Below are 22,913 nucleotides of genomic sequence, written 5' to 3' on the forward strand. Positions count from 1 at the left end.
ACCCACTCCCCATGCTAATGATGCGACCAAAAGCGCATCAGCGTGGTGCTGGTTGTGGAAACAGGGATGACATCCATCCACCTACCAGCTCTCTGTCCCAGCTAGCCAACCCAATCTCCATTTAGAGCCAATGGAGAAAGATGGCCATTTCTAGAGAGTGTTCAGAGCTATATTAGGGTAAGCTGGATTGGGTCACCCCACTGACACTAATGGAACTACCTCAGAGTATATCTTCATGCCCTCAAGCAGCTATAGACAGGTGAGACGGTGCCTGCTCTGGAAATGGACATGGCAGTATGTAAAAGAAGACTGAATCCATGTTTTTGCATTGCTTTCATTCCCATTCCACTCAGAGATGTATTGCTCCTCACTCTTTTGAGATGGGATTTTCAAAAGCTCTCAGCTTGGGCTAACTGTTCCCATGGGGAATTTTACCCAGAGGATGGGCGAGTGCCTTTGGAGCTCCAACTACTGCTACCTATGCCATGGCGGAGGGCAGGAAGCTAAAAGCAGGGATAACATTCAGACCATCACAGAGTGGTGAGAGGTATCGGCAGCTGGATGGAGGGCTGCGAAAGAGGGGAGGGAAGGTGCTGGATGGATGGAGAACGGGAGCCGAGGGGAGGCCGGCGCGAGGTGCGGAATGACTCAAGGAGACACGGGAAGCCAACCTTTCCCCTTAAACACTCCTTAAATCTTTCAGGCAGAGAGACAGGTAGCGCCAAACCCAGAGGAGGGCTGGTTCTATGTTGTCTAGGGAAAAGCAGAAGAGAGTCAGAGAGGGCTGCAGACAATCCAACGGCACTTGTGCTGCCAGGCGGCTCAGCGTCTCCTCTCACCTCCTCTGTCAGTTTGGATTTCTTCTTGAGCGTTAAGGAGACCAGTTTGTGCCGCACACTGTTCTTCTTGTGCCCGTCAATGTGAGTACTCTGCAAAGCAAGAGGCATGGGGGTAATGAATACACTGTTCCTCCTGTGCCCGTCAATGTGAGTACCCTGCAAAGCGAGAGACATGGGTGTAATGTGTTGAGACACAGAGCCCTGATAAGTAGGTGCTCTCCCTGCCTCCCCTGGGCTCCTGTAGAAGACCATTAATGCAAGCAAGAGATGGAGATACTTCAGAGGCTGATGGGAATCAGAAGTGTGGACCCCTATTCCTGTGCCCCACAATAGATCAGGTCTGGCTTTGAAATTTTTAGATACTCTCTGATCAATGAGTATCCCTCATTGATCATTAATTACATGTTAGAGATGTCTGAAGAAAGTTATATTGAATACACAACTGACTTCTGGTCCATCTAGGTCCACCAAGTTTCTGCTCTATGCCATTCAGGCTTGTTCCTATGTCACAAATGGCATGAGCAAGAGAAAGCTGGGGCTGTTCAGCCTGGAGAAGAGAAGGCTGAGTGGAGACCTCAGAGCAGCTTCCAGTATCTGAAGGGGCCTATAAGGATGCTGGGGAGGGACTCTTCATTAGGGACTGTAGTGACAGGACAAGGGGTAACGGGTTCAAACTGAAACAGGGGAAGTTTAGATTGGATCTAAGGAAGAAATTCTTTACTGTGAGGGTGCTGAGGCACTGGAATGGGTTGCCCAGGGAAGTTGTGAATGCTCCATCCCTGGCGGTGTTCAAGGCCAGGTTGGACAGAGCCTTGGGTGCCATGGTTTAGTGTGAGGTGTCCCTGCCCATGGCAGGAGGTTGGAACTGGATGATCTTAAGGTCCTTTCCAACCCTAACTATTCTATGATTCTATGATTCTATGATTCTCTGAGATCAGCCATTTGCACAGCAGGTTTGTGAGCTGAAAGTCATTTAGACAGAGATTCGTGGAACCATCGTGATTTCCTCACCATTAACCACTCCTGTGCTGTATCAGCTTTCCCAGAAGAATAAATTTGATGTGGATAGACCCTTGCACTGACTACTTATCATCAACTGTTGGCTTTCTACTTTTATACCAAGTTCATGTCAGCTGTGGGGTTAAAATGACATGGATTCACTTTTTGACCCAGTTAAACTCTCCCCATTTAAATAGCTTTGAAAGACTTTGATTTTGTACCAGATCAACACTTTGAGTCTTGCAGCTGCGATGGTTTATATCCATTATAAAGCCAAGCTGGTACTATATCCCTGGATTGCCATATCATCATGGTCAGGGTCAGCTCCTACATCTCTGCATTGTTGTGCACACTGCAGAGCTGGTGTAACCACAAAGACAAATGACAGCTTAAAATCTCCTTCTCTTCTGTACTACCTGATGTCTCAATTGGCCAAAATATACCTTTTTTCATAAAATCACAGACTGGTTTGGGTTGGAAGGAACCTTAAAGCTCATCCAGTTCCAACCCCCTGTCATGAGCAGGGACATCTTCCACTAGACCCGGTTGCTCAAAGCCTATTTTTGTGATAAACACGCAAGAAATGATGGGTAGAAGGAATGAAAGGTGATTTTTTAGGGATTATAATCCAGATGAGGCCACTCTCCTTCTCAGGTAATTCACTGAAGCGCTGAATGATATCAACCATCTCTAAAACTTAGGAGATTTGTTCTCCTTCATCTGCAAATGCTGCCCAGGAGCCTGCCCAGATGCCAATACCAGATAATATCTTGTTCTACTGAATAAAGCAATTGCCAAAGATGAAAGCATATTGGCACTATAAACAGCAATTTATCCAGAGCAATGTCTTATCTGGGAACGGTCCTAAGATGAAGTCCTCCAGTGACATCCCAGAACACACTGAGGATGCAATAGGGATTTCCACAGCTTAATCTCCGGTAACTTTTCCCTTCCTGCTCCAAGATTAAGGGCACACTTTTAGTTTATTATCTTCTGATCCAGGGCGGATCAAAAAGAAGTCCCCAAATGAGAGACCAATGACACAGGACGTTATATTCCCCCCATGTATTTCTGCCCTGTGGGGTGGAGCAGAGAAATCAAAGCCCCAGTATAGATATCAGGGCACTTCCCTTACTGCATTGCTGGGGGCCATTCAGTTACCCCTATGAAGAAGATGGGACAAGATCATCACTTGACACATGGGCAATTCTTCCTTCATGGCATAATTGCAAATAAAGTTGACAACAAATCGCCTACATCAGACCCCAAAAGTTTTTCTTTCCAGCACATTTCAATACCCAACACCTAACAGTAGCATCTCTAGTTACCTCTCCTTCTCCCTGCAGGGCCTGAAGCTCTTTCTTATAGGTCTTCTTCCCAAGAGTCTCATAGATCTTTGTCATCACTGGGATCTTCTCGCCACCATCGCTCATGGCTGTATGATATTTCGGCTCAGGGAGGTCTCCCATGAAGCGGAGGATAGTGATCCATACAGCAAGTGCTGCCTGTTGAAAGGAAGGGTACACTCCATTAGCTCACACCAGGGGGTGGCCAAGCCATGCTCAGTCCATCAGGGTCACCAATGTGGTTTCTCTGTACATACAGCACTTTCCAGTGCCACACACAGTTTTGCCTGCAGTACACATCCCATCTGAGCAAGCTGGGCAGGCTCATGGCTGGGACCGCAAATTCAGGCTCTGTGTCCATGCCATCACGAGTGTGTTTCTGCACCTTACAAGAGGCTTGGTGCTTTGGTAGGAGATGCCAAACTCACAGAGGAACAGTGACTGGCAGATCCTAACCCACTGCAGAGGGGAAGGATAACCTTAGTGAAGGCAAGCTCATGGCCAATCTAATGTTCATTATAGCCATGGAGGTTCAATACAGTTCTGGTCTTGTACTGTTGGCTACTGGACAACTGTTTCTTTTCTGTTAGCTCTGCAGTGTTGCATACAACAAGGTAAGAAACAACTTTTCCAGCTGCTACTCCTTTCATTGTCCATGCTTTAAGCCCAGAGCACTTCATTAACTGTCTTAACACAAGTATCAAGATACAGAGATGGGCTCACCCCTATAATGCTACATCCCTCTAATGCTCATTGTCTTGTCACTGCTCAAAGCATGCTGGTGGGACAGCACCTACATGTGCAGCAGACCAGGGGTATGCTCTCCACTGAACCACAAGCACAGCAGTGCTTCCCAAAGGAAAACTGCTGGTGCCCTTTGGTTCCCCAACCCACCCTGCCCTGCTTGAGTATTTCCATCCCCTGCCTCACCAACTGGTCTCCTTCATCTTCATGGTACAAGAGGGGCTGCTTGAGCGGCCGGCGGACGTAGGTGTTTGTTGTCGTGCCCTGGAAATACGTGGCAGCAAACTTGGCAAACTTGTACTCGGAGAGATCTTCCTCCTCTTCCTCAGGGAGAGGCAATGCTGCATCTAGGTCCTCTTCCTCCAGCTCCTTCTGGGCTCGCTCAAGATCCTGGTGGGGAAGGACAAATCAGGCACTCAGCATGGCTTAGGATAACCCTTTCCCTTTGGATCTGGTGTTTCTGTTTGTCTGATTTCCATTCCAAAAGGAAAAGCCAGCTGGAGGGAAACACATGAAGTATAACTCTGCAGCCCATGCAAAGCACAAGTCCTGAAGGACATGCCTGTGCCCAGGAATGTCCTGGAGAGCAGTAGGAGAAGCAACAAGCATGGGCTCACTCCTAGCATAGGGAACACACGTCCAAGAGCTAAATGCTATGAGGAACCACGAAGAAAAACATCCCAAAGGCCACAGATCCCCAGTGATCTCATGGTGATACTGCTCTCCTCCATTTGGTAGCCCAAGAGAAAAGCTTCAGACAGCCTGCTTGTCCCTTGCCATAGCTCAGTAGCCCTCTTGGGCCATATAGAAGTCTTGAAGGAAGGCTTCAGAGACCCGCTTTTGTATCGCTGTACTCTCCCCTGATTCAGTAATGTGTTGCTAAAGCTTTTCATGTGATAGCCAGGCTCACGTGTGTCTCCAGTACCTCGAAGCCATTGGGTGCCTGTCCTTCCTGGCCAGGCAGAGAGGAGGTGGTCCCCAGGAATCCAAACATTTTATCCACCATTTCCGAGTCATTCACTGGCTCGTTGCGAGCTTTCTCCATCTTTTCCAAGAGCTCCTTCTTCCGACGTGCTTCCTCCTTCTCCTTCACTTCCCTCTCTGCATCTTCCCGCGCCAGCTGGGCCAGGCGTACCTGCAAGAGGACAAACACAGTGATTGAACTGCTCCCATCCTAAGAACTGGTGCTAAATGATGGCTTTAGAAGACTACCCAGTGCTTGGGCACTATATCAGCATCATGACTTGGAGCAAATCAGTTTCATGTCCATGCCCCAGTTTCCTAACTGCAGAAGGACAAATCAATACCATTTTCTTCTTCCTTAGTGCCTTTTTAGAGGGTTTTATCCACGCAAAAAGCCTCTTATTAAGCTCATTTCTTTCTTTTATACAACAAAAATATATGTGCACACACACAGAGTGCCCCAAGCTCCCCCTTCATCCTTTATGCAATAGCAAAAGCAAGTGAATAGTCACTATAATCTCTCGCATTCCTTGCAGCAGACCAGAAATTCTGGAGCAGCTTCAAGCTAGAGCACAGAGCACGCCAGTGAATTGAATACAAACTGCTCAAGCAGGGCACAAATCCCTTAGATATTTTTGGCATTTCTCCTCAAAGGAGCAAAACAAGTGCCTGGAAAACAGAGACAGGACCCCAGAAAGAGCTCGGTCCCCACGTACTTGGTGCTTCTTTTCTGCTTCCTCTTTGGCTTTCTTGGCACTCATCTCCTTTCGGAGTCGTTCCTCTTCTGCCAGGCGAAGTTTCTCTGCTTCCAGGCGTCGATGGTACTTGAGGAATAAACATAAGAGCCCTTCTGAATGGGCATCCCCTTATAGGTTTTCCATAGAATCATGGAATGGTTTGGGTTTGAAGGGACCTCAAATCTCACCCAGTTCCACCTTGGATGAGTGGAGGGACACCTTCCACTAGACCAGGTTGCTCCAAACCCCATCCAAAACCAATCCCATGAATGCATCATGCAGAAGCATGTTACTCCCTCTCTCCCCACCTCCATTCCCCACACTGACCTCTCTCCTCCATGGTACTTACTTCCCCTCGGAGGCGCTTATACAGCCTTCGGGCAATCATGCCCCGGGCGTACGCCTGGATGGTGAGGACAGCCCAGAGGCGGTGGCGGAAAGCCCTACGGACCAGGTAGCCCCTGCAGCGTGCCTGGAACTCAATGATCCTCCGGCGAGCCATGTGGTACTGCTTGTGGAGCTTGCGGGATCGGTAGAGCGCCTGCAGCCTCAGGAAGCCAATCCGCATCTGCAAGAGGGAATGGGATGAAACGACCCCATCATGCAGGGGCTCACCCACTATAAGCAGATTTCCATTGCTAATCTCCTTGCACTGCTGTAAGTAAGAGCCACTAAATCAGCCCCCTCTAGCACAAGCCTTCGGGAGGGAGATTCTCCAAGAAGGTGAAGAAATCATAGCATCATAGAATAGTTAGGGTTGGAAAGGACCTTAAGATCATTCAGTTCCAGGCCCCTGCCATGGGCAGGGACACCTCACACTAAACCATGGCACCCAAGGCCTCATCCAACCTGGCCTTGAACACCGCCAGGGATGGAGCGTTCACAACCTCCCTGGGCAACCCATTCCAGTGCCTCAGCACCCTCACAGTAAAGAATTTCTTCCTTAGATCCAATCTAAACTTCCCCTGTTTCAGTTTGAACCCATCACCCCTTGTCCTGTCACTGCAGTCCCTGATGAAGAGTCCATCCCCAGCATCCCTATAGGCCCCCTTCAGATACCGGAAGGCTGCTATGAGGTCTCCACGCAGCTTTCCGGCTGCTGCACTGATTCAATGAAGCTGTCTGGCTGCTGCACTGATTCAAAATCCAGGAAGGACAAAGACTTTTCCTTCCCCATCGAGTCCTACAGAGTACCTGCCCTCAAGAGGCCTCAGGAGGGCTGGTTGGTTATCTTAAGGTAGTTTCAACCCATAAGGGTTACTCCCATAGAGGTACAGCACCGGCAGATCTCCTGCTTGAAAGCCAAGGTGCTATTTCATACCAGGAGGCAGCATCCTGACCAGCCTGGAAGTGGCTATCCCTATTAGCTTGCAGGCTTTTAGGATGATATTGAGACACTTTAGACCTCAAAACACTTCCCAAATGACCTGCTTTTGGGTCACAGACAGCTGAGACAGGGATAAAACAGGGCTATGGACGGGGTTGATGAGAAACCAAGATATGTCTGGAGATGGAAGTATGGTTTTCAGAGGAAGCTGATCCTGAGTTTTCAGTCACCTGGAAACTAGGGAAAGACTTTTAAAACCCAAAGTGACCATTTGGTGCAATGCACATCTAACTCAGATAAAAGGACAGCTAGAAGGTAGTCAAGTGCCCTCTTCAGGTAAAGCAGCAAGAGCAAACCTCCATTCATCCCTCCAACTGACAAAAGCCAACCCAATTCAGTGGGGCATTTTGAGTCCAGAAACTCTTAAGTATGTCCCAGAAAGAAAAAGGAAAGCGGAGGTCTGAGGGAGCACGCCTGTACTTACAGCACCATAGTTCTTCCTGCAGTTATGTCCACGCCAATATCTCTGGATCATCAGGGCTGAGTTCCTCACCTTCAGGAAATTGGACCTGCAAAGGCATTTCCATCACTTGCCTCTGTGGTTTGGCTGCATCTCATCCTCTCCTGGGCATCATTCTTTGAAGATTTGAAACTGAGCAGCCAGGAGGAGTAAACGCTGCATTTTTGGCCTGAAAAAGACTTCTCCCCCATCTCTCCTTGCTTTCATAAAATGATGAATGGTCTCTGCAGGCAGACTCTTACAGGTTACGGGAATGGGCAGAGCAGGAGATGCTGTGAATCATCTGCTCCTTCCTCCCACCCTGCACCCTCCTCTGCATCTGAAACCCCTTCAATGTGTGCTCCCCCCACTTCAATCCTAGCACCTGAGAATGGATTTAATATCACCCAAATGATCAAGTGCAAACTTCAGCAACACCACCCTGGTACCCTCATCTGTTCCTTCTATCCTTATTCTGGCCTGATTCTACATGCAGACACCTCAGGGACAATCGTGTTTGGGGTCTCACTAGGGTTAGTGTGGGAAAGAGTGCTGAGTTATTTAGCATATACCCTTTGCACAAAGCCTAAGGCTCAACCTGAGTCACAGCCATGGCTTGGACAGCCAAAGAGCACAAAGCCCCAGGAACTGTCCCTGCTCCATGGGTGAAGCTTGTCCTTGGCTGTGGCTCCCCTTCTTCTCCCATTGTGCCATAAGCTCCCCATGGGCTACCTGCCCTCCTCCCAAGTCTGGCAACTGGGTTGCAAAGGGAAGAGTCCTGAATGCCTTGGGCTTTGGGGAGAGCAACTGCAGTCACAGTGATGGTCCAGTGATCCCATTGCAGTCTTGGGATCCCCATCGGCTGGAAGCTTAGCATTGCCTTCAGCAGGCTCAGAGTCCCACTGGTGTTTTGTCATAGCAAACATCTCCCCTAAACAGCACTGAACAGGGGCAGAAGGTCCTATTCTGTCCATGTTTGAGGCAGATAATACAGGTTTCCTCTTGTTTCCCCTACTGTTTTCCTCCAATACTTCCTGTATCTGAACGCCAGCACATCATAGCTCCTATCTGGCTGCAGGCAGGGCAGGACAGATTTATCTTCCAGGAACCACTTGCTGGGTGAAACATCCCACACATCCCACCTCCCCTTTGGCAGTGGGGCTCACACCTACCTGTCTTTAAACCCACGGACCACCTTCTGGATGAGGATGACTTTGTCCGTGATGGCCTTGTCTCTCTCGATCTCCAGCAGCATGTCGTGGTGGTCCTGTGGAAGGAAGCGACACAGCACCCATGTCTCAAGCTCTTCATTTGCCTGACATGGCAGGAAGGGTGCTACAAGGCCCTTCCCCAGATGGGATGGCCAAAATAAGTTGAAAATGGGACATTTTACATCCACAGCATCAACCCATCTACTACTCACTGGGGAAATCCTAATGTAAACCCTAGTGATCTATTGCCTTTATTCCCAAACAAACCAGAGCATCCAGAACTGCTTACGCAATACTTTATAGTCTCAAAACAACCAAATTACATTGCTTTCCCACACAAAGCTCCCTGTTACTGCTTTCAGACACGGAATCAGTTCCTAGGAGCACTAGAGAGGTCTAGGAACAAACTTCAGGCTGCTGGGTCCCATCACTCCCTTTAGCCAAGACAGGAACACCTCTATACACTAAGGACAAAACCCATTGAAACACTGAATTTCCTTGCCCTGAGGCTTTCAGATGCTCCAGTCCAAGCTTTCTATCGATTCCTCCCATGCTGTTTGTAACTCTGCTTTCAGTCCTGGTTGTGGCACGCTGAGCCCTGCCGCGGTGGGTGCAGCAAACCTCACGTTTCCTGCTTTGCTTGACCTCATACAGCCCCATGGGGCCTCCCAGTTTCCCCATTTCCTTCCCTGACAGCTGTGAGATCTTGATAACAGGCTCTGGAAAGAGCAACCAGTGGCAATGGTTTCTAGGGAAGAGATGGGGGTGTTTGTGCTGGTGATGGGGGTGAATTTAGATGTAAGTGGTCAGGGTTTACCGCTGAGATTTTAGCTCGAGAGAAGCCTTTGCTTCCAGCCTGGTTTCTGGCCAGCTCAGCCTCCTCTTTCCAGAGCAATACAGGTTTTGTAAGGAGCCATGAGTGCAAATGGGGCTGCAGAGGATCTGCAGTGTTGGGCTGCTCTGTATCAGCTAGACCAATGCAGAAAGGGGGCTGTAGGCACCTTTTGTGTCATGAAAGGATGTGCTGAAAGTGAGCCTGTTGTGCTATCAGTCCGTCTCTCTGCAGGGTTCTGCATGGACATCCCTCCTGCTGCCATTCTTGATGGGTGATGGCAAGAGATGGTAACTGGTTCAACCCAGAAGGGAAAAAGCCATGCTCTGTATGGGACTATTTCTGCATCTGTATGGGTATGAGCATTCATCAGTGCTGGCAGTGTCAGGACTTCCTCCTGCTCACCCATTCCTAACACTGGTCTTGGTCCTGGTTCTACCTACTGCCATGCCAGACCATGGGAAACGGTCATGTCTTGTTATGGAAAGGGAATGGTAGGAGACCCTTTCACAGGCAAAGGGTCCGGGATGGCAGGAGGGATGCGGAGAAACACCTACCTTCAGGAATATCTTTGTCTTGCCGATCTGCCAGTCATCATCCCTCCCAAGCACTGCCTCGGCAATGCGCTGGCATGTCCCGCGCAGGTCACCCTGGTAGGAGAAGGGGTAGGATTCAATCAGGACCAGCCTCACCCATTGCTTCTCCCAGGTCCAGTAGGGTCCCGATTCCTGAAGTTTGGGTAATGAGGTTAGAATCATAGAATCCCAGCCTGGTTTGGGCTGAAGGGACCTCAATGCTCATCCAGCTCCAACCCCTGCCACGGGCAGGGACACCTTCCACTAGAGCAGCTTGCTCCAAGCCCCTGTGTCCAACCTGGCCTTGAACACTGCCAGGGATGGGGCAGCCACAGCTTCTCTGGGCACCCTGTGCCAGCGCCTCAGCACCCTCACAGGGAAGAGCTTCTTCCTTATATCCAACACCCCTAAGCCCTTCTCAGGGCTGCTCTGAATCACTTCTCCACCCAACCCAGTGGTTCATCCCAATCCAGGGGTTGCCCTGACCCAGAGGTTCCCAGAGCTTTACTGTCATCACATTCAGGGTGAGTAGAAGGGCAGGCTCAATACAGCTGCCAGCCCCATACCCATTTTTCATTCACCTGGAAAGCCCTGAGCACCACTGTAACATCTGGGCATCGAATGCTGCCTAATGCTTTTGGAGAGAATGCAGACCCATAAATACCCCTGGAGAGCCCAGCAGAGAGCAACCATTACCCATGGAAGAAGATGCGCACCTGCTTGTATGCTGGCTTCACTCCAGGCATGAGCACCCGGTACCGGTCCACGAACTCCACAAATGTGTAGCGGATGGGGTATCCGGCTCGGCGGATCCGGATGGTCTCCATCATCCCTGAGTACCTCAGCTGACGGACGCACAGCTCCCGGTCAAACAGCTGGGGAGGTTACAGGACACAGTGGTTTGATTGCACAGTTTGGCATGGATTGGCCATAAGAGAGTGGGGACTCTGAAGAGGCGTGGGGCAAGCAAATGTGTCCATCCAAATCCTTCACTTTGAGGACCAGAGGACTGTTGGCTGTCATGGGCCTGATCTTAGAAGCTTCTGAATGTGTTTGACTCACTTAATTTCTTTAATTGCCACTTGCAAGACTGGATGTGTCCTACACATTACACAAAGAGCTGAGAGGAGAACTGGTGAGCACAATGACAGTCATAGAATCAAGGAATCATAGAATGGTTTGGGGTGGAAAGGACCTTAAGATCATCCAGTTCCAACCCCCTGCCACGGGCAGGGACACCTTCCACTGGAGCAGCTTGCTCCAAACCCCTGTGTCCAACCTGGCCTTGAACACTGCCAGGGATGGGGCAGCCACAGCTTCTCTGGGCACCCTGGGCCAGCGCCTCAGCACCCTCATAGGGAAGAGCTTCTGCCTGAGATCCAACCTAAATCTACTCTGTTTCAGTTTGAACCCATCACCCCTTGTCCTATCACTACAGTCCCTAATGAAGAGTCCTGCTCCAGGATGCTTATGTGTCCCCTTCAGATATTGTAAGGCTTCAACTGCGTGCTCCTGGCATCAGGGCCTGATGAAGCACAGACCAATGGAGACAGTTCTGACTCTCTTTGCATGGTTTGTCACTCAATTCATCCCCTGCTTTTCTCCTGGACTGACCAGAACAACAGAGCAACGCTCAGAAACAGCAGCATGGGGCCATGCCCAGACCCAGAGAACTCCATTCAGGCTCCCGATGCAAGCAATGTTTTTTCCCCACTGAAGCACATTTTAGAAGGAAGCAAACGTTTTAAAATAACACCAAGTAACAAACAGCCAGGACTTTCCACTGACCTTTCACTTCCCACTATCCCATTTCCTATCACTATCAGCACGCTTTCCTTCAAAGCCAGGGACACAAAATGAACTCCCAGAACATGTTCTCTTTTGCACAGCTCTGTGTGCTCTTATCTGGGATTTTTCTTTTCCTTTGTATTGTTAAACCGAGGCCAAAAATAAATGTAGCAAGAAATGACATCTCATATCATATAGCGCTCCAGTCTCTGGTTCAGTATTAGATCATCTGCTCATTACTTTAATGGGGAGATTGATTTCTCTTTGTTCCGTTCTTTCAAGCTTATAGCTTGGGTTTATGTCCCACTGAAAGCATCATGGATAAACGGGTTGGACACAGGCTTACTGCTTGCAAGAGCTGATGCAGTACAGACTACTTACACAGAACACAAAGTGCCAGGACGAACCCCAGACATCCATGTGTAAAAGCAGCTCAGAGTCAGGGCATTGGGAATAATTTGTTAACATCAGTTCAGGATGTCCATCTATTTCTCAGCACCAGTTCTTAAAGAAGGCCTTGTTTTGATTTCAGCTCAGATAATAGCCTCAGATCAGTCATAGTGCTAAATATTAAACCAAAGTATTCCGTTAGGATGCTTTTAGGTGCCTTTTGATGCTCACCAAAACCAGAAGGGCACAGCAAGCTGCTTTGAGAGCCACCAAATCTTTCACCTGGCATCATTATGTTCACTGAACAGCAAAAATAGGTTCCAAACACTTCTTGTATGTAACAGCTCTCAAATCCATTGTTTTAATGCTTTTTGCACTCAGGTGAGCTGTGCTAACAGGCATTGACGTGAAGCTCCAGCTTTGGTGAGGTTCACCACCACTAAAGTGCAAAGGCATGGGCAAACTGATTCACCGAAACAAGCAGCTGAAAACATGGTTAAATAAAGCTCCTTCTCCCCAAGTAGCATCACTATAAAGTGGTGAACAGCCAGCAGTGAGTGCTTACAGCACCAGGGTCCAATCCTGCAAGGTGCTGACAGTAGGATTCGATGCCCACCTCAGCCTCTACCTTTTGCTGCTGAACTTGGAGTCCCCTCCATGAGCAGTTTGTGGTGAGGGGATTTACAGCCGCCTCCTCCCCTCTCATTTGCTCCTTAAAGTTTGTCCCCAGAATATTCATTGCTTTTGAGGCGAATCCCTGGGAATTGGAGCAAAATAATTCCTCTCACCTTTCCCTTGTGCTGTTTTGCCTCTTTTCCCCCCCTGCTTTTAGAACTGTGCTTTTGCAATCGGTGCAAAGGAAAAGCAGTTGAAAGAATCAAACAGGGATGAAGCCATGTGAGATCCCTTGGGAGCAAAGATTTTGTAGGCAACACCCATGGAAAGAGGAATCACCTTTAGGAAGCACTGAACCCTGCCATAGGACTAAACTCAATGCCCTGCATCTCAGCCTAAGTCTCTGGTAGGGATGTAGGAAATTCAGAGGCATTTCCTATAGGAGAAAGGGCTGCAGGGTGAATTCCTCGAGGTCATCCTTGGGAAAAAGGGCAGGGGCAGGAGATCGCCTTTGCAAAAGGTTTTAGGGTGCTGTTGGATCACAAAGCAAGTGCCTGATTTTGATTTGGCATCCCTTAGGGATGGTTTTCTAAGCACCCAGGATCAATCCTGCCTCCACTGATGCCTGAAGGAGTTGTGTCATTAACTCCAGGGCTGAGCGGTCCTGCAGGCAGTCCTATGTGAAAAGCAACCAGAAGAGTAAAGCAGGACTTACCATGGGCTTCTTGTACTCATTGGGCTTGATGCAGCGGACAAAGAAGGGCTGGCACACGCTGAGAGTCCTCATCAACAGCTCCAGGGAGCGCTTGAACTGGCTGCTGAGCGTTGGTGAGCGCTTCCTCGTCTCTGCTCCCTGCAAAACCACGGCGGAGCAGGCTCAGGAAATGGAAGGATAACAGTGCCTTTCCCCTCCGGCCACGTCCCTGGAACCTCCTGCAACAGCCAGGGCTGGAGGAGGGAGCAAGGCAGGAATGGGGCAGAGGTGGCGAGCTTGCAATGGCCAGACTCTGGCAACCTGCTCCGTACGCCTCTACCCAAGGAGGAAAAGTGCCGTAACTTGACTTCTCCTGCTCAAACCTCCCTGTGTGACTCAAGGTCCCATCTGCACTATACAGAGCCATGAAGGAGATCTGCCCGTGAGAGCAAACAGCCCCTTTCTGGGTCATCAAAATCTCTACATCGTAGTGTGGGGCAATGCATCTGCCCAGGGTTGCTCCTTTGGCGATGGCTTAGGCTTCCCTGTCCCCATGCATTGCCTCTGTCTTAGTTCCTCATATCAGGCTGAGTGCCTCCTGCTCCATGGAGTCTAGGACCGATAACCCATGTAGGGTAAAAAACAAGCCAGGGGCACTTCTGCTGCAGGGTGACTGCAACAGCTCTAGAATCTTCTGGTAAGGTCTATATTCCTCAGCCTGTACTACAGGCACGATTCAAGTTGTGTTTGGAAAAGAACAGCAAATAAAGGTGGGTGTTTAGGGTGAATCAGGATGATTTTGAGTATTTTGCTTGGTTTAGTTCCCTTGGTTAAATTAATAAACCAAGCTCCAGATGGGGACAAGTGTTTCTAAAGTAGAATGCAGATGTCTTCTCCCTGCCCTGGGAGGACCTTATTAAACCACCTCCAACCTAAATGAAGCCCCCAGCTCATTTTAAGTGACAGTCACTATTACCTGAGCTCATTACACATTGATCACAGTGGTGCTGTGTGTGTCTCATTGGGTCTGGTCTTCAGGGAGCCTTTGTGGGGCAGCAAGTACTGCTGGTGGGTTGGAGGAAGAGTTAGGCACTGGCATGCAACTCCCTCCGAGTCAAAATCAGGGCAAACTGTGCCATGACCTGTGCCATGACCCAATGGCCAGGGATTTCCCAAAGGGAGGATTCCAGCAGGATTTTAATACATTTTTCCTCCAAACATCCTCTTCTTTGCAGATGGTCAAGCCACGTATGGCGTCACAAAGTCCCCATTTGCACTGGCTTTGCTGCTATGTTTTGCAAGGTGGTGAGTTGTACTTTTGTTACAATCTTTATGTGCACTTCATTGTATAGCATGAATAACCTGTCAGATAACATTCCCACCCCCCAAACCTGAGGAATTGCATAGAATCACCCAATATTTTGGGTTGGAAGGGACTATCAATATCATCTAGTCCAATCCCCTTGCCGTGGGCAGACATTTGCACCACTCAGGTTGGATATGACATTGAGACAAACTCAATCAACACAAACACAAAGTCATCATGGAATTCCAACAAGAGAAAATCCAGCTCATGCACACACCAGGAAAACCTGGCCTGCTTGTCGAGAACAGCATGGGGGATATCAGGGATCTCTCCCAGGAAACGTACTTCCTTAAGGACAAACTGTTAACAAATCCAGAGTAATTAATGGATATGGAGTCTGGTGCTCACATTCTGTCAAAGGTTTGATGAGGAATAGGCTGTTTCACCAAGGATGCTGGTTTGGATAGCTTTGATTGATGTTTTCTCATTACTTTGCTAATCACGTGCAAAGGATCACCTCTGGAAAGTGGAAGGATAGCCACAGGGGTTAGAAGCAGCACAGATGTAGGAGCAGGGCTGGAAACTGGAAGCAACTGCATGTTTAGCCAGGTTTATCAAACTGGCATTGGCTGGAAGAGGTCACTTCTTAGCCATAGTGGTAGGAAGGGTGCAAGGCTTTGTACAAGGGTCTACAAGGGAATGCATGAGTGGTTTGCCCTCAAACAGTAAGACCTGCCTCTCCAGGTTGCCGAAGCATTGCATGCATCCAGCCCTGGTGAAAAGCAGCGGTGCTGTCTCCATCCTTACACCTGAGAGCTGAAGGGAGGGATGGTGGCCAGAAAGCAGCTTGTCTTCCTATCCAAATTCTCTGGGTTCCTCCTGTCAAGACTGCACCATCCCATCCATTCATGTGCTTCCTGGGCCTGATATCTGTGCACACAGCCCCCTTGATGATGGACACAGCACCTATGAGCACTAACGGGGCTCTCAGATACACAATGAATGCTCAAATGACTGCTTTGCATCAGCACCTCCAGGCACAGGGTGACACCACTGAAGTCATCATGGTTCCTCCTGCCTCACCTCAGCACCAGCATGAGGACAATAACACCTCTTCCCTTATTCCAACAAAATGGCCCCAAAAAGTTGTGGAGCAGCCTGACAGCACAGCATAGTGAGGCACTGAAAATACAGGGTTTATTGCAGAGGAGAATATAGAATCCAGACTGGTTTGGGTTGGAAGGGACCTTAAAGCTCATCCAGCTCCAACCCCTGCCATGAGCAGGGACACCTTCCATTAGAGCAGCTTGCTCCAAGCCCCTGTGTCCAACCTGGCCTTGAACACTGCCAGGGATGGGGCAGCCACAGCTTCTCTGGGCACCCTGTGCCAGCGCCTCAGCACCCTCATAGCGAAGGGACGCTGTGAAGGAGAAGCATTTTTAGCTAAAACCAGATCAGTCCCTGTAACCTGAAGGAGAAAGGGCTGAATACATTCTGCTTTCCTTCTGGCCAGACACAGCCTTCAAACTCGAGACTGAAACATCTTTATGACTCCTAAGGTCCCATCTTTTGTGACTATCTCTTCACAGGTGTCCATACAGAGCCTAGCACGAGGGAGGACAAGACCTCTGTGTGATGGGGAAGGACGAGCAGGATTCATAGAATCATAGAATGGTTTGGGTTGGAAAGGACCTTAAGATCATTCGGTTCCAACCCCTTGCCATGGGCAGGGAGTCACTGGTGGTGTAGCCCAGATTGGGGCATGAGTGATCACTCAGCCTGTGCTCAGCATCAAAGCAGAAGAGAAAAATAAGCAAAAGAAGATAATTACACGATTTACAGGGAAGCACCATCTCAGAACAGAGTTCCTAAAGATGTGCAGACCAGCAAGACATTCAAACATGCTTCAGTGACACTTCTTTCTGCCATCTCAAAGCCTGAGCTTTAGAGGCACAGACACGTGTGTGGTCATTTGCAGTAACATAAAGACAGAAGTCAGGTCAGAACACAAGGGGATGTTCACCCAGTATGGGGTGTCCGAGATCCCCACCAGCATAGCTGCAGCATCAGGACATTTCCCAGCATCTCTGGGAAGCTGTAACTCTCTAGGGACCTATTCAGACTCTTTCCTTTGGTGTCCTGGACACGTTTAGGTACTTACGTATCCAGGGATGAGAAAGCAAATACCAGTTAAGCCTATCTGCACCCTCTCTGTTCAGTGGATTTAGGTGGACACAGAGTTAGGTAGGATGGTGTTAATACAGACCTGGAGTTCCAGATAGGGCATTCACCAAGTTATTTTCTTAGTGACATTCAAACCAAGTAAGAAGCAGCAAGGAGAAAGACAAGTACAAGGGGAAATGTCACTAAGCCAGAAATGGTGGGAATTATTCCTTGCTGTATTCTTCTCCGTTAAGGCGAAGGTTGCATGGAGCACCAGGAACACCATGATCAGCACTAGGTCTGCTGGGGAGATGGCAACCTGCTTCAGTGGGAATGCAGAAAGATGGGTTACTTAAGGTGAGGTAGGGAAGGAGAGACAAGCATGTACCACCAGCAATACTCTGGAGACAGGTTCTGGACAAAGGACTATCCTCCCATCATTTAGCATCAAATGGGCCATGGCAACACAACATAGAATCACAGATGTTGTTCCTCAGCCTTTTTTATCAATTCTGAGAAAAAATATGCCTTTCGTTTGTTATTTTATTATGTGAAATGTCACTGGGGTGCCCTCCACTGAACATTAAGCCCCTTTCACAGCAGGATCTGCAGTGACATATAGTGAAGAGACAGTCTCCATCCTAAAGTCTGTGCAGCCTAGAAGGTAACCTCTGATGCAAAGTTGACACGGGCTACATAGTGGTGTCAAGTATCACTGGTTTGAACTACAGCCTCACTTTATAAAGCTTCCTGATGTTTATATAGTTGGAACACCTTTTTTTGGCTTGGCAGTTCCATTCTTGCCCCAGTTCCTAACAAATACATCAATTATTATTCATTAGAAAACCTATAAAACACATAAGAACAAGTATGACAACAACAAAACTAGAAACCATCAGTATTGTATCTCCATTTCCCTGTATCTCCTGTTGTTGCCTTCAAACAAAAAGACCACCCTGGGCATCTCTGACAGCTTTCACACAATGATTCTCTCCTGGATTTAATCCCAGCATACCCTAACTCAGGAAGGATTATTTCTCCGTGTGTGTAGCATTGCTACAGCTCTAGAGCAGGGCCCAATGAGATGTTGCAATCCAAACCATTTGCCATCATGATTCGTAGGGGAAGGAGTCCAGCTCTGGAATGAATGGATCATTTTGGGTCAGATCCCCCTCATTGGAATTCCAAGTCCAAACATCCGAGACATTGCAGAGGTAAGAAGGGTTGAAATTCAGCCCCATGCAAGGATCTGGATTTTGAAAGTCAGGTCTATCTCCAACATAATCCTTTGGCTATTGAAAGACTGTTGTGGAAATGTGAGCAGTTGCAGAGTTAACATCACAAACCTTTATCACACAGTATGCTACCCTATGGCCAAATATCTCGTAACAAAGGTTTGGGAAGCCATCAGAACCAGTCTGGATATGAGATGCAACAGAAAAGACCTAAAAAAGGTGCCAAGAGCCTGTTTTGATGATCATGGCAAAGTTCAATATCAAGTATGTCTTTGAAGGCTTGGATTTGAGCTTTCCCCTGAACAAGAGCTAACCCCCCAGGAGAATGATGGCATTTCTAAGGCAACCCAGAAATGCAACCCAGGAGTCTCTCTTAACACATGAACTGTCAGTTTCCTGCTCCCAAAAGGGGCAGAATAGGGCCAGATTTGCTGTTGCCTAGAAGAATAATGTCTCACTGAAGCCAATGGTGGCACCATGATAAAGAACAGCCAAATCCCAGAGATGATCCATCGGGAATTAATTGAAATGAGTCCTCAAAACTTAGCCTTGGGCTGGTTCTGATTTATCCAAACCAAATTCCCATTACTACAAAGCTCTTCCGAGTTGAATTCTAGATATAACTGACACAGTCATACACCTGTATGTATTCAACAAGCCATAAGGATGCTCTCTATCACATCAGTCACTTGAAACAGACCCTCTGTAGATAGCACAGGAAGAGGAATAAACCAACAAGAGCAAAGCACAGTCCTTGCCAAGGAGAGGTGAATACACAACAGAGGAAGCTCATGGATTCAGTTTACCTTTGGTGTGGGTGTGGGCGACTGGCCAAATGTGCTGGATGCATAGCCACAGAGAAACTACATGAAGCACAGGTGAAAACAAAACAAAACAGAGACAGAGAAGAGCAAACAGTGAAAAGAAGGAATAACTGAAATGGGCACCTGATATTGTTCAGTGTTGGAGGTCCAGGTGCTAAAATAGCCCCCAAATAAAAGGCAATAATGCTTAGATTTCTGTGTATCCCCCTCCTGGCTTTTCCCATTTGTCTCCATGTTCACATCCCTGAAGCTCTTGCCTTTTGGAAACAAGTCTTCCACATCTCAACCTCACTCATTTATCCATACGTTTTCAGCTATCCCCGCTCCTCCCTCACACATCCCTGCTATCCTGTGACCGGTGTTCTCAATACACAGCAGTTGGGAAGATGCCAGCAAAAAACCCCCAAAAATTCACAAAAATCCCAAGGAAATCCCTCCCTTCTTCTCTAGTTTAAACCAAAATCAGATATTTTCTACAAAATTGGATTTTTTGCCAAGGGGAAAGCCCCCAGATGTCCTATTTGTTTTTCCCTTCACCACTTTCCATCCTCTACTGCTTCTTCTACTTGTTCCTTGAGCAAGCAGCACTGTCAGACCACACCAGCTGATTCCTCAGAGGAACAGTGGGCAGTTCCCAATGAATCCATCATTCCACTTGGCACCCCTCAAAGCAATGTTCTGATTCAGCAGATACATGCCGATAGACCTCCTCCGTGATGAACATGCATTGATCAGGCTTCACATCCCTGCATGCCCCAGCAATACCCAGTTCACCACACGGGTTTCATTGCACACAAATGTTGTGTTTCTCAGACAGTTACTACACTATTCAAATATGCACTCAACTGCTTTTCAAGCTTCTCTGATCTGTGGCTTTCTCAAGTTTCTGGCATATAAGGATCCCATTTGAAAGACTGAATGTACAGCAGATACAGACTTGCTTTTCACTGACTCCTACAAACTCATCAATAAGCTCTTGAGGACCAAAGACTGGATACTATTGAGCAAAATGCCTCATTATTTGATGTAGCCCTTAGTAAAGCAGCCATTTACCTCTTTTTAAGGGAAGATGCTTGATTTGGTTGACCTGGCTTGAGTGTCTCTGGAAGGTTTCTCCATAGACAATCTATGAATGACATTCAGAGAAGATATGCACACTTCCAAGAAGAGCCTTTGGCCCAGCTCTTTGCTACTTGCATTCAAATCCCATAACCCCGGCTCATCTGCTCCTTCTTTTGGGAAATGTGTTTTAATAAAGGAGCTGCAAGACACTGAATTTCGGTGGAAAGCAATGGCAAAATCATCTCATGATGTTGGATCCTGTAGTCTGAGCAGTTTTGTTTGCCTGGTGTTTAGGGGATTTGTGTTCTCCCAGTTCACACTAGCATTGTGCATGATTAGGGGAGCTGGGACACAGCGTTTGCTCCCAGAACTGCAAAGCTTGCACCAAAACCAAAAAGCAGTGAGGGGTAAGCAATAAAAAGCAAGGTGAATGGCAGCACTGATGCTAAGGGAGTTAGCGTCTAGTTCAGCAGGAGTATCCACATCTGGGGATAGCTCTGAACCCACTGGCAGCATCATGTCAATTGGAAGTTAATTGGGGCTGATCAAGGTTATCTTGTTCCTAATGGAGTCAAAAGGATTGATCATACATTTCAGCAGGAGCAAAACTGAGTGCCTGAAGTGTAAAGGCTTGTGTGTCTGTAGCTTATTTAAAGTAATTTATTGGGAATTTGAGCATTTCAGGCAAAGGAATTCATCCTTGAATCTGTTTGGCACTCCTGAAAGTCCCTAAGTCCCTTGAACCATCAGTGGCATTGGCTGGCATTTGGAAATGGGGCTCTTCTGAAACACTTGGTTGCTTTGGAAAAGGTCATCCTCACATCCTCTGCAGTCCCTATGGCTTTGCCTAGGGAAAGACTTTGGCTACAATGACCTATCTGGGTAGACTTCCAGGTTCTGCTAGGCTGATATTTTAAACCAGTTTCTACTGTGATTTTGGGAGCAGGGTTTGTGATGTCTTAGTGGGGAGATGTAGATGTTCAACTTAAGAAACCATCATATATTTGTGTTATTAATGTTGAAATAGTCACTAATCTTAGCATTCAAGCTGGTATCCCAGTAACAGAGTGGGAAGAGTTGAAGCAATAACTGCATTTCTCTAAAGCTCCAGCACACAGTCTTCTCCACTGAGCATGGAGTAAGCACATATCTTCCTGGAGGCCTGGGATGTGGAAAGGGAAGCTTTAAAGTTCAGCTGTCATAACTGATGTCCCCTCTCTCTGCTGTCATAGTGGTAAAAGATGACTGTTGGCTGGCCCATCCCAGTCCTGATATGGTGCTTAAGGGCCAGACAGATTGTCCCTTTGTTCTGCTGTGGTCTACAAGCATTTGGTTTTCACTTCTCACTCTATTACACAGACTTCAACTACTCAGCTGGAGGGTCTAGCTCCTCTTCTCTCAGATCTCTACAATCACAAACCTTATTGTCCCTATCCCTACACAATTGGGAGAGGAGCAATCACAGCACAAAATAATACTTGGTGAACCAAATGCAGCGAACTGGGAGCATGAGTGTGAACGTACCCATGACGCTGCACCAACACCTTCTGGTTTGAAACACCCCAAACAGCATCAGAGCAATGAGGCTTTTGGTAAACCTCCCACCCCTTCCAGAAACACCCCTCCTTGTGAATAAAGGCCTTCTCCAGCCTGCATTACCAACCATTGCCACATCTGCTTGGAAGATCTGCTTGATGAATTTGTTTTTGGAGGAATGCACCAGCTGGATGATGTCCCCATGCAGCGTGTCCCTGTTTTTCTCCAAGAAACCTAGAGAAATAATGGGACAACACATAGATGACACGGTGCAACGTGGGCAGTACGTGCCCTGCAAGCAGCTTGAGGTTTGATGAACGACTGGCTGTTCTTTGGGATGTAATAGGAGGAATGAATGGGCAGAGAAAGGGGAACCAAGAGAAGGAAGACAGAGGCACATCTTGAGACAAGATCAGAGATGCAAGTGGTGCAAAGCACTGCAATTCTGTCATGGACATGCACAAACAAAACAGCACCAAACACTGCTCACGGGCACCACTGAAGGGCCAAGCCATTGCAGCCAGAAAAGGCGTACAGCAACACTACTATGGGCTCCCATCCTGCTCTGCTCCAATGCAGCAGCATCTCACCTTCCCCCAAACATCCCTTCACACCTGCAGTGCTCCATGAGCTGCCCCATACCTTTTGTTTCATAGTAAACAATTCCAGCAAAGTGGTTAATGCCAAACTGGGTTTCATAGTTATTCTTCGGAGGAATATAGTTGGTGTTCAGCTTGTGTTGGGAGTTCAGCTTGTGTAACATGGTGGCATCTGTACCCTGTGCGTGCAGGAAAAGATCATAGAATACAGAATCAATTGGGTTGGAAAAGCCCTTTAAGCTCATCCAGTCCAACCATTCCCAGCACTGCCAAGGCCACCACTAACCCATGGCACTGAGGCCTCGTCTCCACGGGGTGTGAACACTTGCAGGGATGGTGCCTGCAGCCCTGCCCTGGGCAGCCTGTTCCAATGCCTGAGCACCCTTTGGGGCAGGAATTGTTCCTCAGCTCCATCTAAACCTGCCCTGGTGCAGCTTGAGGCCGGTTCCTCTTGTCCCATCCCTTGTTCCTTGGGAGCAGAGCCCAGCCCCTCCTGGCTCCATCCTCCTGTCAGGCACTTGTAGGGAGCCATCAGGTCCCCCCTGAGCCTTCTCTTCTCCACATTGAACCCCCCAGGTCCCTCAGCCCTTCCCCATCACCCTTGGGCTCCAGGCCCTGCACCAGCTCCA

The 22,913-nt window shown here is 48.2% G+C and overlaps 1 protein-coding gene across 1 annotated transcript in view; it reads right to left on the reverse strand.

Annotated features, from left to right (window-relative positions):
- Window positions 1-22,913, reverse strand: part of MYO7A (myosin VIIA) — a gene marked incomplete at its 3' end in the record, with an annotated part of 67,741 nt that overhangs the window by 23,759 nt on the left and 21,069 nt on the right. The window contains exons 13-25 of the mRNA XM_080613424.1: window positions 22,328-22,463; window positions 21,813-21,919; window positions 13,581-13,718; window positions 10,789-10,947; window positions 10,055-10,147; window positions 8,627-8,721; window positions 7,440-7,524; window positions 5,978-6,196; window positions 5,608-5,715; window positions 4,854-5,063; window positions 4,115-4,318; window positions 3,167-3,343; window positions 840-929 (exon numbers count right to left, since the gene is read on the reverse strand). Of these exons, the coding sequence (XP_080469550.1) occupies window positions 840-929; window positions 3,167-3,343; window positions 4,115-4,318; window positions 4,854-5,063; window positions 5,608-5,715; window positions 5,978-6,196; window positions 7,440-7,524; window positions 8,627-8,721; window positions 10,055-10,147; window positions 10,789-10,947; window positions 13,581-13,718; window positions 21,813-21,919; window positions 22,328-22,463 (1,821 nt within the window). The remainder of the gene's footprint in view (window positions 1-839; window positions 930-3,166; window positions 3,344-4,114; window positions 4,319-4,853; window positions 5,064-5,607; window positions 5,716-5,977; window positions 6,197-7,439; window positions 7,525-8,626; window positions 8,722-10,054; window positions 10,148-10,788; window positions 10,948-13,580; window positions 13,719-21,812; window positions 21,920-22,327; window positions 22,464-22,913) is intronic.

The sequence above is a fragment of the Psittacula echo genome (genome assembly GCF_963264785.1).
Source record: "Psittacula echo genome assembly, chromosome: 3".
NCBI classification, from domain to species: domain Eukaryota; kingdom Metazoa; phylum Chordata; class Aves; order Psittaciformes; family Psittacidae; genus Psittacula; species Psittacula echo.